This window comes from Alosa pseudoharengus, unplaced genomic scaffold (assembly GCF_046254945.1).
Source record: "Alosa pseudoharengus isolate Yale_2024_CS ecotype anadromous, Long Island Sound unplaced genomic scaffold, YU_APseudo_1.1 YU_APseudo_1.1_scf_24, whole genome shotgun sequence".
NCBI lineage: Eukaryota > Metazoa > Chordata > Actinopteri > Clupeiformes > Clupeidae > Alosa > Alosa pseudoharengus.
The window spans coordinates 18670640-18684538 of record NW_027468689.1 but is presented as its reverse complement, the minus strand read 5'-3'; the positions used below and the strand labels follow the sequence as shown (position 1 = coordinate 18684538).

The 13899-nt window shown below is 40.3% G+C and overlaps 2 protein-coding genes across 4 annotated transcripts; both read right to left on the bottom strand.

Annotated features, from left to right (window-relative positions):
* Window positions 1-4917: 4917 nt before the first annotated feature.
* On the bottom strand, window positions 4918-8661 carry LOC143142458 (PI-PLC X domain-containing protein 1-like). Of its 2 annotated transcripts, none has more exons than XM_076303356.1 (7): window positions 8559-8661; window positions 8046-8177; window positions 7449-7585; window positions 6796-6924; window positions 5862-6017; window positions 5459-5648; window positions 4918-5282 (listed from the first exon to the last, which is right to left on the bottom strand). In XM_076303356.1, the coding sequence occupies exons 2-7, from the start codon at window positions 8128-8130 to the stop codon at window positions 5053-5055; spliced, it is 927 nt and encodes a 308-aa protein (XP_076159471.1). In that variant the 5' UTR covers window positions 8131-8177; window positions 8559-8661; the 3' UTR covers window positions 4918-5052. The 2 variants fall into 2 exon arrangements, with proteins under 2 accessions (XP_076159471.1, XP_076159472.1); XM_076303357.1 differs by having other exon boundaries at window positions 8046-8209; window positions 8559-8659.
* A 707-nt stretch (window positions 8662-9368) lies between these two features.
* On the bottom strand, window positions 9369-13270 carry rgn (regucalcin). Of its 2 annotated transcripts, none has more exons than XM_076302667.1 (7): window positions 13037-13270; window positions 12539-12705; window positions 12215-12397; window positions 10928-11143; window positions 10672-10803; window positions 10319-10473; window positions 9369-9964 (listed from the first exon to the last, which is right to left on the bottom strand). In XM_076302667.1, the coding sequence occupies exons 2-7, from the start codon at window positions 12699-12701 to the stop codon at window positions 9914-9916; spliced, it is 900 nt and encodes a 299-aa protein (XP_076158782.1). In that variant the 5' UTR covers window positions 12702-12705; window positions 13037-13270; the 3' UTR covers window positions 9369-9913. The 2 variants fall into 2 exon arrangements, with proteins under 2 accessions (XP_076158782.1, XP_076158783.1); XM_076302668.1 differs by having other exon boundaries at window positions 13033-13235.
* Window positions 13271-13899: the final 629 nt, after the last annotated feature.

Genomic DNA, 13899 nt, shown 5'->3' with positions numbered 1-13899 from the left:
ACCTGTAAAACCATATTTTGGATGTGCGCACCATTTCTCCACAAACAAATCTACAAACACACACACACTAAAGCGTTAACATGAAGCTTGTCCAACCAGTTTCAGGTCAGTGTGAGAAATCTAAACCAAACCTAGGAATAGGCTCCAGGAAATAGTTATACTGTAGATGGATACATACAAATGCACGCAAGTATGCATTTAAGAAAGTTACTCTGCTCGCTCTTGTTTGGTTCAGGGGCGTGTCTAAGTGGCAGGGCCGGAGTGGGGCCACTTTTCAGCCCAGGAGTTTCAGGTCCAAGACCGGCCCACGTTTTCCATGGTGGTGGAAATTGGATAAATGAAGCAACATTTCAGCTCTTACTATCCTGTAGTTTTTATTAGTACCATGGTTCAACAAATGTGTAAAGGTTATATAATAATTCACTTCAACTGAGAAGTTAACAAAAAATATTCCAATATTCCACAAGTTAATAAAAACAGAAAGAAAGAAAGAAAGAAAGAAAGAAAGAAAGCCTTTGACATGTAGCCTATCCCACGCTTCCACAAAGATTGAACTAATGTTTAGGCTACATGATTTTTGCATGGGTAGGCTATATTGTTGTTTGGTGATTTAGCCTTCTCCTTTACTACCCACTTCTAAGCAAACAAGGCATATAGGTTTATCATGTAGCATAATTGCTCTTTCGTACATTAAATAACTTTAATTTATCCTCTCTACAAATGTCTATATTCCTTCCCTCGACCGGCCCAAAAGTGAAGCGGTCTACTGATTCTGTTGTCTAATTGATGGATTTAACTGCGATTCAGATTATAGGGCCCAGAGTTACAAAGGCTGGAATATGATATGATATATTGGGGGGAGGTGGGGAGGTGTACCGTGGGCAGTACATTGTCTCATAACTAGAGAACAATGTGAGAACAGTGAGAAATCCCCTGTTTGTGTCTTTCCTGGTTGTGCTGCCAGGTTAAGATGAATAAATCACAGAGGGAATGTGTACACCCATTTCAACAATTACCCACACACACACATACACACACACAACAGGCCAGGAGAGCTTCGCCAGACGTTTGAGCCATCCAGACAGGTCCAAGGGACACTGTTTTAAAGACTTTATCCTTTTAATAGTGTTAAATAAGGACTTCTAAACAACAACCTCTGGGGGAGATGATATCAGGGGGCATCCATGGCCTAATGGTTAGGGACTCGGACTTGTAACCGAAAGGGTGGCTGGTTCGATCCCTGACCGGTAGGAAAAATATGGGTGGGGGGAGTGATTGAATAGCGCTCTCCCACATCCACCAATGAGGTGCCCTTGAGCAAGGCACCTAACCCCCAACTGCTCCCTGGGCACCAGGATTAAGTCTGCCTACTGCTCTGGGTGTGTATACGTGATAGTGTGTTCACTGAGGGTGTAGGTGTGTTTCAATGGGTGTACACTGTGTGTGGGTATGTTGTACACTACCCCCGGATGGGTAAATTCCTTGTGTTCTGCATTTTGGCCTATAAACCTGATTTGAGGCCAGTTGTCTTATGTCTATGTATTCCCAGAGAGCGGCATATTACTCCCTGAAGTGGTGATTTTGAGAAAGATGGGCAATCTGAACAGGTCCTACATGTCCGCAATCAGTCAGCCCATGATTAATATGACTTGCCATATCATTGTGGGTTGGTGATTAGATGCCCCCCCCCCCCTTACTCAAAGCCTGCTTTATCATCTGTAATCTACATTTTGTGGATATAATACTCATGCAAACATTACAGTCCTGGAAAGACCTCAGTATCACACAAAGTATCAGGTGTTTCCTGTTCAAGACTGAAAGACAGGCCACACAGTATAACAAGAGAATAAGATTTTTGCCAAAAAGACTATGACCCAGGCAGTAAGGGGAAACACGTAAAATGACTTACACAAGCTGGTTTCACCAACGTTATCTGTGTGCAAATACATTACAAGGATTTCAACATAAAAAAAAACACAGACAACTAATAATGATTATAATAAAAAGCGAAAAGTCACTGAGGTGGCCCGTGAATCCTATCAGCATCAACATTTGAAGTGATTACTTGGCCCATGCTACACCTTGCAAATTGGGAAAATTCTTTTATTTCCCTACACAGATTGATGGACTGACAGTCAGCACCTAAAAAGGTAATGAAATACATAAAAAGCAGCTTCATGACCCTTGCTGTGATGGAGGCTGAGAGTATTATAATTGGGTCCATCTACCTGTCCGTTTGTCCATGTGTGTGTGCGCTCACATAACCAAAAAGCTACATGTCTTGAGTTACTTAATTTTTTCAGACACGGTAGAGTATCACCATATAACACAATTCAGTCTTCGGGATGCTGGCTTTTTTTTAACTGCACAAGTTTTTTATCATGAATCACTTAATTTCAAGAAGCTTTCTAGCAGCATATAACACTAAAACAATACATACCTTGGAGAAAAAAAATCTACAGAGGATTTATTATGACCGCCGCGCAGCGCAGCGGCAGTCATATAGGTTTAGTCAGATTTTTTTTTTTTTTTCTTTTTCGCATGGACACTGAAAGACCGGGGTACACGAAACTTGGTGGGCATGTAACCCCACATGGATAGCATGGAACCATCGCTGGACTGGACCCCCCAAAAGGAGGGTAGGGCAGACACAGTTTTCTGTGAATATCTCGAGAACCGTAGGGTTTAGGAGGACCATTTTTTTTGTATGTTGATCTCAAGGGGCCATGTCAACCCATTCCATAACCACTCATTTCATGTATAGTGCCACCTAGTTAAACACAAAAAAGTAAAAATGAGGTGTTGTAATCGCAGGTATCTGTGACCTAACATAGTCAAAACTGCACGAAATTGGAAGTGTAGAATCATTATGACACCCTCTGAATGCACACCAAGTTTCGTGGAATTCCGTTCATGGGGGGGGCCACACAATAAATTAATTTATTTTACTATACACCAACTGGCCTGTAGTTGGCCGGAGACAGTTTTCTGTGAATATCTCGAGAACCGTAGGGCCTAGGAGGTCCACCTTTTTTTTTGTATGTTGGTCTTAAGGGGGCATGTCAACCCATCCCATTACCACTTATTTCATGTATAGCGCCACCTAGTTAAAAATTAAAAAGCAAAAAATTAGGTGTTTTCGTCACAATATCTCTGGCTGACATGGTCAAAAATGCACGAAATTGAAAGTGTAGGATCATTATGACACCTTCCGAATGCATGCCAAGTTTTGTGACCTTTCGTTCATGGGGGGCCTTACAATAAAATAATTTATGTGTACATTTAGTGACCGTACACCAATAAGGATTCCTGGGACACTGAAAGACCGGGGTACACAAAACTTGGTGGGCATGTAACCCCACATGGATAGCATGGAACCATCGTTTTGATCTGTAGCCCCCCCGCTGGACTGGACCCCCCGAAAGGAGGGTAGGGCAGACACAGTTTTCTGTGAATATCTTGAGAACCGTAGGGCCTAGGATGACCAATTTTTTCTGTATGTTTGCCTCCAGGGGTCATGTTAACCCATTCCATGTGCACACATGTGCATAAACAGATATACACGCACACATACATTCACAGTAATCATAGTACTCATACGTATGACACATACTCACACAGTAGACATATGTACGCATGCATGCACATGCACAAACACACATACGCAGACAAACACACAAGCACGCACACACACACACACACACACACACACAAACATAAACATGTGCACGCACACATGCACACAATTCAAGAATTTCTCAGAATTATGAACAGGCAAGATGGGGGTGGGGTTGTATAAAATTAATTTTACATGTGAAATCTATGAACTAATCATGTTTTGGTACTTGTTGTCTAGCAGATACCAGTGAGAATTGAGTGTGGATAATGCAATTTAGTGAGACAGTTAGAATCATATAGGCCTTTCAGCGTGATTTATTTTTGTGGAAAAAATGTGCTGGACTGGGCAGCGGTCATATTTTGTACCGCTCTGCGGTACATCTAGTTCCCTTTTAGAAGTGTCTCTTATACAGTGCCTATAAAAATGATTCACCTCCCTTGGATATTTCCCCTTTTATTCATTTGATAAATGTTATCTTTGTCAATTTAATTTGGGTTTTTTTTTACAATAATTTACCAAACCCCCTATTTAATGTCAAAGCACATTTCTACAAAGTAATGTTAATTAAATAAAAATATATAATGCAAAATAAGCAATTGCAGAAATATTAACCCCCCTTAAAGTGACTGACCTAAATCAACAGCGTCCAGCCAGATGGTGCTAATAGTCTCACAATTAGTGAAATGGAAATTGCCTGAGTGCAGTAAATGTGTATAGTAGTAATATAACTAGACACCTGTGTCTGGAAGGTCCAGTCACTGGTTAATCAGTGTTCCTGGCTATAATTCCACCATCAAGACAAAAGATCATTCCAAACAATTCTGAAGAAGTTAAAAGCTTCAGCAGCTGAGATGGGAGAAACGATATGCATACAACAACTTTTGCCCAAGTTCTTCACCAGTCAAAGCTCTATGGGTGAGTGGCAAAGCTCCTATTAAAAAGTACACCCAAAGATATGTTGGAGACTCCCAGGTCAAATGAAGAAGATTTGTTGGTCTGATGAAACCAAAATTGAGCTTTTTGGCCATCAGAGTAGATGCTATTTTTGGCTGATACAGAACACTGTGACTGCATTTCACCAAAAAACACACCATCCCTAATTTGAAGCATGGTGGTGGTAGCATCATTCTGTGAGGATTCTTCTCGACAGCAGGCCCTGGAAGTCTTGTAAAGGTAAAAGTAAAATGAATTCAGCAAAATATATGGAATTCCTGGTGGACAATTTCTTTGTGGAAATCTGCTTTCACTTTGAAATTAAACAGGGGATATTTGTAAAAAACTGTGAAAGAGGCCAAATGAAATTAATCAAGATTCCATTTATGAAAGCAGTAAAAGTGGAAATATCCAAGGGGGGGTGAATACTTTTTATAGGCACTGCATATCAGGTTTTTAAACTCTTTTACCGGTATACTATTATCTTTCCTGTTACTTGATCATTTTTTCTGATTGATCTCAATGACAAGCTGGACAAACTGATTAACACCCACAAAATCAGCAGCGATAATGTTGATGCATCCTTTGCCTTGACCACAGTGTTGCCTTTTGACCCAGGCTAGTAACTCTGGATAGGCAGCAAGAGTCATTTCCTTCATGGATAAGAATAGGTGTGTTATCAAGTAGCGGTTATTTTCAGTGAGGTTCAGACCAGCTACGAAGAAGGTATCTGTAGGATCCAAAAGACAGACAGGCAGACAGAAATTAATTTTCAGTTCTGAACACAAAATTATGCAAAAAAAATAAAGATGATGATAATGATAACAACAACAGCAACAACAACAAAAGCAACAACAATAATAATAATAATAATAATAATAATAATAATAATAATAATAAACTTGCCATCTCGTCCTTTGTCCTGCAAACGGTCATCCAAGTACTTAATAACCCCGCTTGCTGATGTCCTGTCTTGGTGAGACCACCAGTAGTCAATCTCTGGCCACAGCTCCTGGTGGCCAGAAGCTGCTGAATGGGCGTAGGAAAGGATCACTTGATATCCATTATCCCAGCAGTGCTGAAGAGAGGGGCTCGCCTGGAGGAAACAAGCAGATATAAGCATAAGAAACACAAGTAAATTAGGCAACTGGCATCAAATGTTTCTAACAGTAATGTCACAAGATCTTTTGCTCAACCATAAATGGACCTATAGTGCACTACTGCAGAAAAGCAACATAATGCAGGCTTATGAAATAATTGACATAAAATTTGTACGAATGCAGAAAAATGTCAAATGAGGTGCATAAACCGTTTTAGGGCAGAGTTTCTTCCCAAAGAGCTGTGGCAGTTTGGCAAAGAACCTCTGATGGTCGTTGAGGAACAAGCCGTCAAATGTTGAGCAGGCTAGAATGACGACCTCCTTTGGGTGGTGTGCCAACCACTGGGCAACTTCGGTTAAGGTTTCCTGTGGAAGCATGGGAATTAAAGTAAAAAATAACTATCTGTAGAAACATGCCTTGAACGTATAATACACCCATTTCTCTGATGTATGTATCTGACAATATACTCCACTGCCAGATAGCAGAGCTCATTTGAAGACATGATTTAGACAAATAGTATAGTAGTAGTATTAGTATTTCTATAGACATGTTTGTGTAAAACTAATGGTCAGGTCTCCTTGCAATGATGTATGCAGTGTACTTTCTAGGTACACTTGTATTAGCCAAAATGGTGTTGTCAGGTTCCTACTGAACATCAATGGCACCAGAAAAAAAAAAAACTTTTTCAGAAGTAGTATATTTGTACAAAAAAAAAAAAAACGGTTAAAACAAGACCTGAGGTAGGTAATACCATGATACCAATTATATTGAAGTACTTTCTAGAACATGATAGCTTTTAATTTCTTGGTATATTGATATGAACGTGGCGAGACTCTGGTGCTAATTGTGCAGTCCAAAAAATGTGGTACTTTCTGTTCAGTCTCCCATAAAGCCTTCTGCCCTGAGCAGCCATGAAAGGAAAATTACAAGCAATGAAATGCCACTGACAAATCCTGTTTTTCATTCATTTGGGGAGACTAACTCAATCAGACACAACTGGTCACTGGAGAACTCATTAGGTGACAATTCATTGCACCGAATCTTCTTAACTCGTCCATTCTTCCGAATTGATTGGTTCATTACATTACATGAGCAAAGTGTGTGTGTGTGTGTGTGTGTGTGTGTGTGTGTATCTTCCTTCACCTCCACAGTAACTGTAGTGTAGAGTGCATGGGCAAAGTAGAAGGTGCGAGTGACGTCCTTGGGCTTACAAGCAATTCTCAAATCAAAATACCGAACACCTGCATTCAGCTGCTCAATGATACTTAGCTCCTAGAAGACCACAAGAACACACAAAAAACGTTAACATAAAGCACTACTGAGAGCACTACATCAAGTTACGACTTACCCATTTGTTCTCCTGAAGGAATGTGTTGATTGGAATTGACTCAGTCCGAGCCACTAGGTTTGTTTCCTATGAAGACTATGGGCCCTAAGTTGAATGATGGGCAAAGTGGATAGTCTTAGAGCTAATTTAATAACTAGGCAAAACCAATTTGCTGATGTAACACCATGGGCAAGACGTTAACCACAAACATGGATGAGTCAGCTCAATGCTCAGGCACGAGAACGTTGCTGGTTGATAGACTTTGCACTTTGCCTACCATTTACAGTAAATTAAATCAATACATTTTAAATAAATGATTGTTAAATAAAACTACTTGAATTAAACACTGGTGTGTGTGTGTGTGTGTGTGTGTGAACACATTCAACATACAGTTGAGCACGATGAGCAGCAGTTAGCTGAATTTGACAAAAAGTGAACCAAGTAAATCTGCACTGAAGTTATACTGTACCTGTGTAGTGGTCCACCTCTTGACAATGAGGCCCACAAGACGAGGGTAGATGTTTTGCAGGGCCTTCAACCAGCAGGGTGCATTGGGCTCCAACGTGGACGAGCTGTCCAGACAGTAGGTCATGGAGTCATGACTTCCTGGACATGTAAAATATGTACAGATATGTCTGATGAACCAACTATAAAAACTCTCATTTGTTAACAAACTAACAAAAACATAGCCTTCCTTGCACTATAAAAAATGACAAATTTGACCTACTGAAATGGAATTTTGAATATAAGAGATAATTAATTTCCAATTGCACCTGTAGTACCTAGAGAGAGAGTATATATATATATATATATATATATATATATATATGTATATATAGATAGATAGAGAGAGAGAGAGAGAGAGAGAGAGAGAGAGAGAGAGAGAGAGAGGGGATACTGTATATAGTGAGAAGAAAATGAAAAAGTCTCTCTCCCATAGAATTGCCTTGTGAGAACACAAGATGGCAGCATCAACTTCAGAATGGCAGAACTCAGAACTCAACTGGTTGTTTGAGTCTCAAGACAATGTTGAAAGCCACTATCTGCTGAGGAAACCTGTACTCACCAGGTATGGCGAGGTCCCATAGGGGAACTGAATGGAGCTCAGTAGGCAGCTGGGACATCCAGTCGGGCGGATCAAGCTTTTCCATTTTACTTCATCAAAACAACTACACAACTGAGATTTGTTTGATTTCACCTGGAATGCCCATTGAAAATGTGACAATGAAACTGTGGGAAAATTGATACATGTGTTTTTGTAAATGAACTATTTAGGGTTGATTCAGTTAAAGTATCAAGCCCTATTCATTCAGATATTTCAACATTTTGATTTGTCCCAGCATTTTGGTGGACCAGCTATGTATTATCCTGCATCTGCATGTATTTAAAGACGATTTACACTTGCAATGATGCAACAAGGTATCATAAAATAACTATATTAAGATACAATATCATGGAAACAGCAACAAGAGAAGAAAAGAGACAATAGAGAAAGTTAGATCACTTAAACAATAGCCTCAGTGGATTTACATTCACGAAAGGGCCGATTAAATGGTTTTTGCCTTAAGTAATATCTTACCATATAGCCTAGGCTATTTTTCGGGATATCGATTTGAATGGACGGCTCTTGCTCAACGAGCGTCAGATCGGTGTGAGAAATAGGCTCCAGGAAACAATGTGCATTTAAGGAAGTTACTCTGGTATCTGGTTTCATTTTTCATTCTAACTGAATACACAATAGATGAAAATGTAATGGCTAGTGTTTAGCCATATTAAATTGCATGAATCCTCTATTTGAGTAGATTACGTTGTTCTAGCTAAGATTCCATTACAGCTTTGCGCAAACATAATTAAGCGACATTTGCCGAAATTCGACAAAGCACAATTGTGAATTTTTTCCATTAAGTGATGAAATAGGCTACGACAAGTGTTATCTTCTCGCGATAGTTATTTTTTAAGATTAATGTGACAACGGATCTCCCAAAAATCTGACAATGTGTCAATTCTAGGAGGGGATAGCCCGTATTCAACACAATAGCTTGACCTGCCCTGATGTCCTCGCCTCGAACCAACTCCGCGCCACCTTTTTGACTGCGTTTAGTCACCTAAATGCTAAAGGTGTTTCCACTGCACTTTTGCGCTATAAACTAAAGTTTATTTTTTTTATGTGCTCACCTGAAAGTTTCACGTGAGCACATGAAAGTTTCAGGTGAGCACATGAAACTAAACTTTAGATTTTTTTTGCTCATGTCCCCTTAGGGGCTCTGTACTACAGTGCTATTTCGATAAGTCTGGAAAAAAAAAAACATTTCAAACAGTCAAAAAGCATTTTAGATTTGCACATTTTCAGGGTTAATGGAAATGGACACAGTCATGAAATACACAGGTCTGAACATTTTGAACAAATGCTTTATTTAAGCTTCATTGTCTTGTATTAGAAGTTATATGCTGATGGGTGTCCCCTGCTTTTCTGGAGAAAGGTGCTATGCAATCTGTGATTATTAAAACCAAATTACTGTTGGTATTGTAACTCTTACATTGAATTACATGGTTGTAGTCCTGCCAACTGCTTAAACGGACAACATAGTCTTAAAACCTTTTAATAGCAGTGGTATTATCTGACAAATGCATATTCATGGTTGTTATACTGTGATTAGGTCATGAGTATTACATCTAAACCCAGGGCTCACTGACTAAAATATTGTCGTAGCTTCAGAGCCCTGCAAGTTTACACTCCCACGTCAAAAACAACAACAGCAGTACTGTCTATGAGTACACAACTAATCTCAGATGATGACAGATTTCACATTAGCGCTAGTCTTGTTTAGTTCATTACTCAAAAGCAAGACAAGACATATAACTAGAGCGTTGGTAGTGACATCCATGTCTGTGATGGTTTCTTCACATCTCTATTTCTGTGCCGTGTTTTCAGGCTTATCCAGCGAATGAGTATGCGGGAATTCCCTTAACTCCCAAGCCAGTCACCTGAAACACACAAACAGTTCCATTATTAGTACATAGAGTATAAGTGACACATATGTTTATTAATGACATATTAAATACTACAGAGAAATACGTTTTATATTTTAGACATCCTAAGTTAGAAACAGAAGTTAGTGGACCCCTGCACTGTATTTCTTAATAATAAAGAGAAAGTCCTTCAGAAAAACTATTGAATCTCCTATTCCACCAAATCTCACACCTATCTTACATAAAGTTCAGATAAGAAAAGACAAGATGTTGAAATATGTGAGAACAGTATCCTAGTAATGCAGGAAAATCCCCTGGATTGTCTTTCCTGGTTGCGCTGCTGGGTTAAGGGTTAGGAAGCACTGTCACCTTAAAGATGCAGCCAGCCTGAGGCTGTTTGGCCATGGCTGCATCATCCATGCCAGTGTAGGCAGACGTGACGTAGAGCTCAGAGTAGTCCTTTCCACCAAAGCAGACGGAGGTGGTCTTCTCAGCTGGGAGCTTCACCGTCTGGAGTCGAGTGCCTAGTAGAGATGGTAGTGCAGAGATTTTAGGAGGTGCCACCACCTACAGCAAATTGACCACACACAAACAGGACAGAGTAAAACAACTACAGGATTCATTTGGATCTCTTCAACTATCTGTCAGTAATTATCACATACACACTCACAAAACACTTAACTATGTTAAACAGTCACAGTCACTCAAACACACACACTCACCAGTCTGTGGGTCAATGCGCAGCACTCTGCCTCCATTGAAGCAAGCCACCCACAATTTTCCCTGGGTGTCGATGCACATGCCATCAGGGATACCCTCCTCCTTCTCAAGCTTGTATATCATTCTCCGGTTATCTATACACACACACAGAAACACACACACACACATTATGCCCCTAATACATGGACATAAAATGTGTACAGTCAAACATCCAAAAGTAATAGACATGTTACAAAGAGGAATCGAAATAAAGCATACTGATGCTGCCCGTGTTAATGTCGTAGTCGAAGGCATCCACTTGGTAGGACAAGCTATCAATGTAATAGAAGGTGCGGTGGTCCAGGGACCAGTCTAGACCGTTGGAGATGTCCACCTGGTCAAAATGTTTGACCACAGTATGGTTGGGGTGCAGGGTATACAGTGACCCCTGTTTCCTCTCCAGCACCGCAGAGCGAACCTCCATCGCCATGGTGCCTGGAAAAGGAGAAGCACTTTAGTGTTAGCCGCCGTGACATCAGGCTGGACCAGTATTCTGACGTTCCTCTACAGATTATCCATTAGGTCAAGTGAGATTTATGGTGGGCGAAACATACAGACAAAAACAGACCTGAAAAAAAAATCAGTTCTTCTGTCAATTCAGTAGGATACAGATATCATTCTGAATGAGCTGCCATAATGTTTCAGTCTGCTGTCAATTTCAGTAACCTAGGCCAGTGGTTCTCAGCTCAATCACAACTGAAAATAATGCCTCATTGTGTGTGAATAGAGGTGAATACATATAACTGTTTGTGTTGCAGCGAAGTGTCAGTTGTCAGTTCCGTGGGACCGGGGGGGCTGGGGCACAGGCCTGCCCCCACTGCTTACAAAAACCCTAGAGGAAACACTGCGTGAGATTTTAAAATATACATATATTTAAAAAGTAGAATCCATGCAAAAATACTTTAAAAATAAATATTTCAGGAAAATATAAGTTGATAAAAATCTTTTTATAGTTCAAGAGAGCAAACTACAAATGAGTGTTTTGCATATTTATGGAGTTTTAAATGGTTCATTTTATAGTTAAAATGGTTATATGGTCACTGTTTTCACTGCATTAGTTTGAATCATTTGCAATAAATTTAGTCATGGATTATTAAAATTTAAAATGTTCAAAATATTTTTTTTCCAAATGTTTGAATTTTGTATAGTTTATCAGTTCCAAAGTTTAATAAATTAGACACTGATGGCACAGTGCTGTTTTAAGTCTTTTTTTCTCAACTAAAATGCTTTGCGCTGGTTAGGGGGTACTTGGCTGAAAAAATATTTCACAGGGGGTACATCACTGAAAAAAGGTTGAGAACCACTGGCCTAGACTACATGTTTCAGTACTTCTCGGCTGACAATTTTAGTAGGCTACTGTAGTGTCAGAAAAGGGTCTTAAAGTCACCTCACTGAGTCTGCGTGTCTATCAAAAATTGCAATATAAAGCCCTTAAATAATGGGCTTCAACATACTAAGCTTTGAACTTGAAGTTGCTGGATTTGCATTTAGCCTATGATTTCACACCTGCGAAAAACCTGCCAGCGGGGTCGACTTTCCCATCGTTGAAGCGGTTGTTGCTCTTTTCGCCCTGGACATCAACGATGGTGGTGACCTTCTGCCTGTCCCAATCCACAGAAGCAAACCGGGTGCCCTCAGCAATCACGTAGCCACCGGACTTCCGGGGCACGACGGAGCCCACGAACTTCTCTACAGTTGGTGGGAAAAGGGAAGTTGTGCGTTAGCCTACTGCCCCCTTCCCCGCTGGATACAACTTGATATTGAAGTCATGAGATTACACACAGCGGGTCACACTTTAAACTAACTATGATATGTAACTCATTGGCTCACCTGTGCGCACACTCTGAATCTTATTGGTCGATGGGTTCCACCTGCTCACTCTTTGGCCAGATATGTCAACATACAGAAGGGTGCCTTCCTTCTCCTCCCAAACCGGACTCTCGCCAAGTTCACATTTCTCCTTCACAACACATTCCACTTTGATGGACGACATTCCCCTAGTCATAAGCAAAAGCCGTTCATTCAATTGAGCTGCATGTAGGTTGTTAGTAGCTGCCTACTTTAGAGTGAACACTTAAAACCATGCTATTTAGGCCTACTGTACGTAGGCTAAGTTACACATGGATTTAAACGTTGTCTAATGAAGCTTCGCTGAAAGTTCCTGTAAACTATAGAACGAAGAAAACTTTAGTCAAAGTAACTGTAGGCTAACATGTTGTAGCCTAATGTGTAACATGTTGCACGCAAACCTGTAACCTAAAATATTTGCCTATTTCGCTGACTAGTTACAGGTCTGCAGTGGCAAGAAAATCATTAAAACTCACCTACTGTATCCTACGTTCAAGTACACACTACGTTTCCGTCTTTCGCTGCTCTGGAGCTGGCAGTGGTCGCGTTGTGTAAGGTCTGAGAGTCTCTGCCAACTGCAGTTCTCCGACAACTTATAAACTGTTGTCGTCAGCAGAATAGAAAGCGCCTTGTCATACAAGCCTGGCGCTTCATATACTACGGATCTGTTAATGAAAACCGCGTTGGCCAAAATTGGTTGATTAAGAGTAAATAGGACAAGCTGTACTGTAGGCTACACTGTACACAGCGCCATGTCAAAAAGATCTGAGCTGACTGCTCCCGGCCTTTATTCAGCGGAATGTGGGACGTGCACTGGGGAGCTTTGTCTCCCTCAAAGCAGACTAACGAATGCTCACTATGTCACTATGAAGGGGAAAAAAATGACACATTTCGCAGGTGCACAGCAGATCCCGTGCACCCTCCTACTTTACTGTTCAAACATCTAGCTGTAGTCCAGTTGTGTCTCCATTACTTTCAAGCAACACTTCAACAACAGATTATTGAATTCATCATAAGATATTATACATATCGTAGTATTTGCATAGGCGACATAATTATTAATCCCAGTTAATTAACTACTGATGTCACACCCGTTCCCCCTCTTACTGAGTGTACGCAAGTATGCAAAAAAAAAAAAAACACACACACACACACATAAGTGAACATCTAATATGTTTAATGAGACAATGCATCTCACTGTATTGCAAATTATTATGACCGCCGCTAGCGAAGCTAGCGAAGCGGTCATATAGGGATTGTCAAAGTTTTTTTTTTTTTTTTTTTTTTTTTTTTTTTTCCCCCGTCATCTACTTCCTGAAATTTTGGTCAACGATACCCGGGGC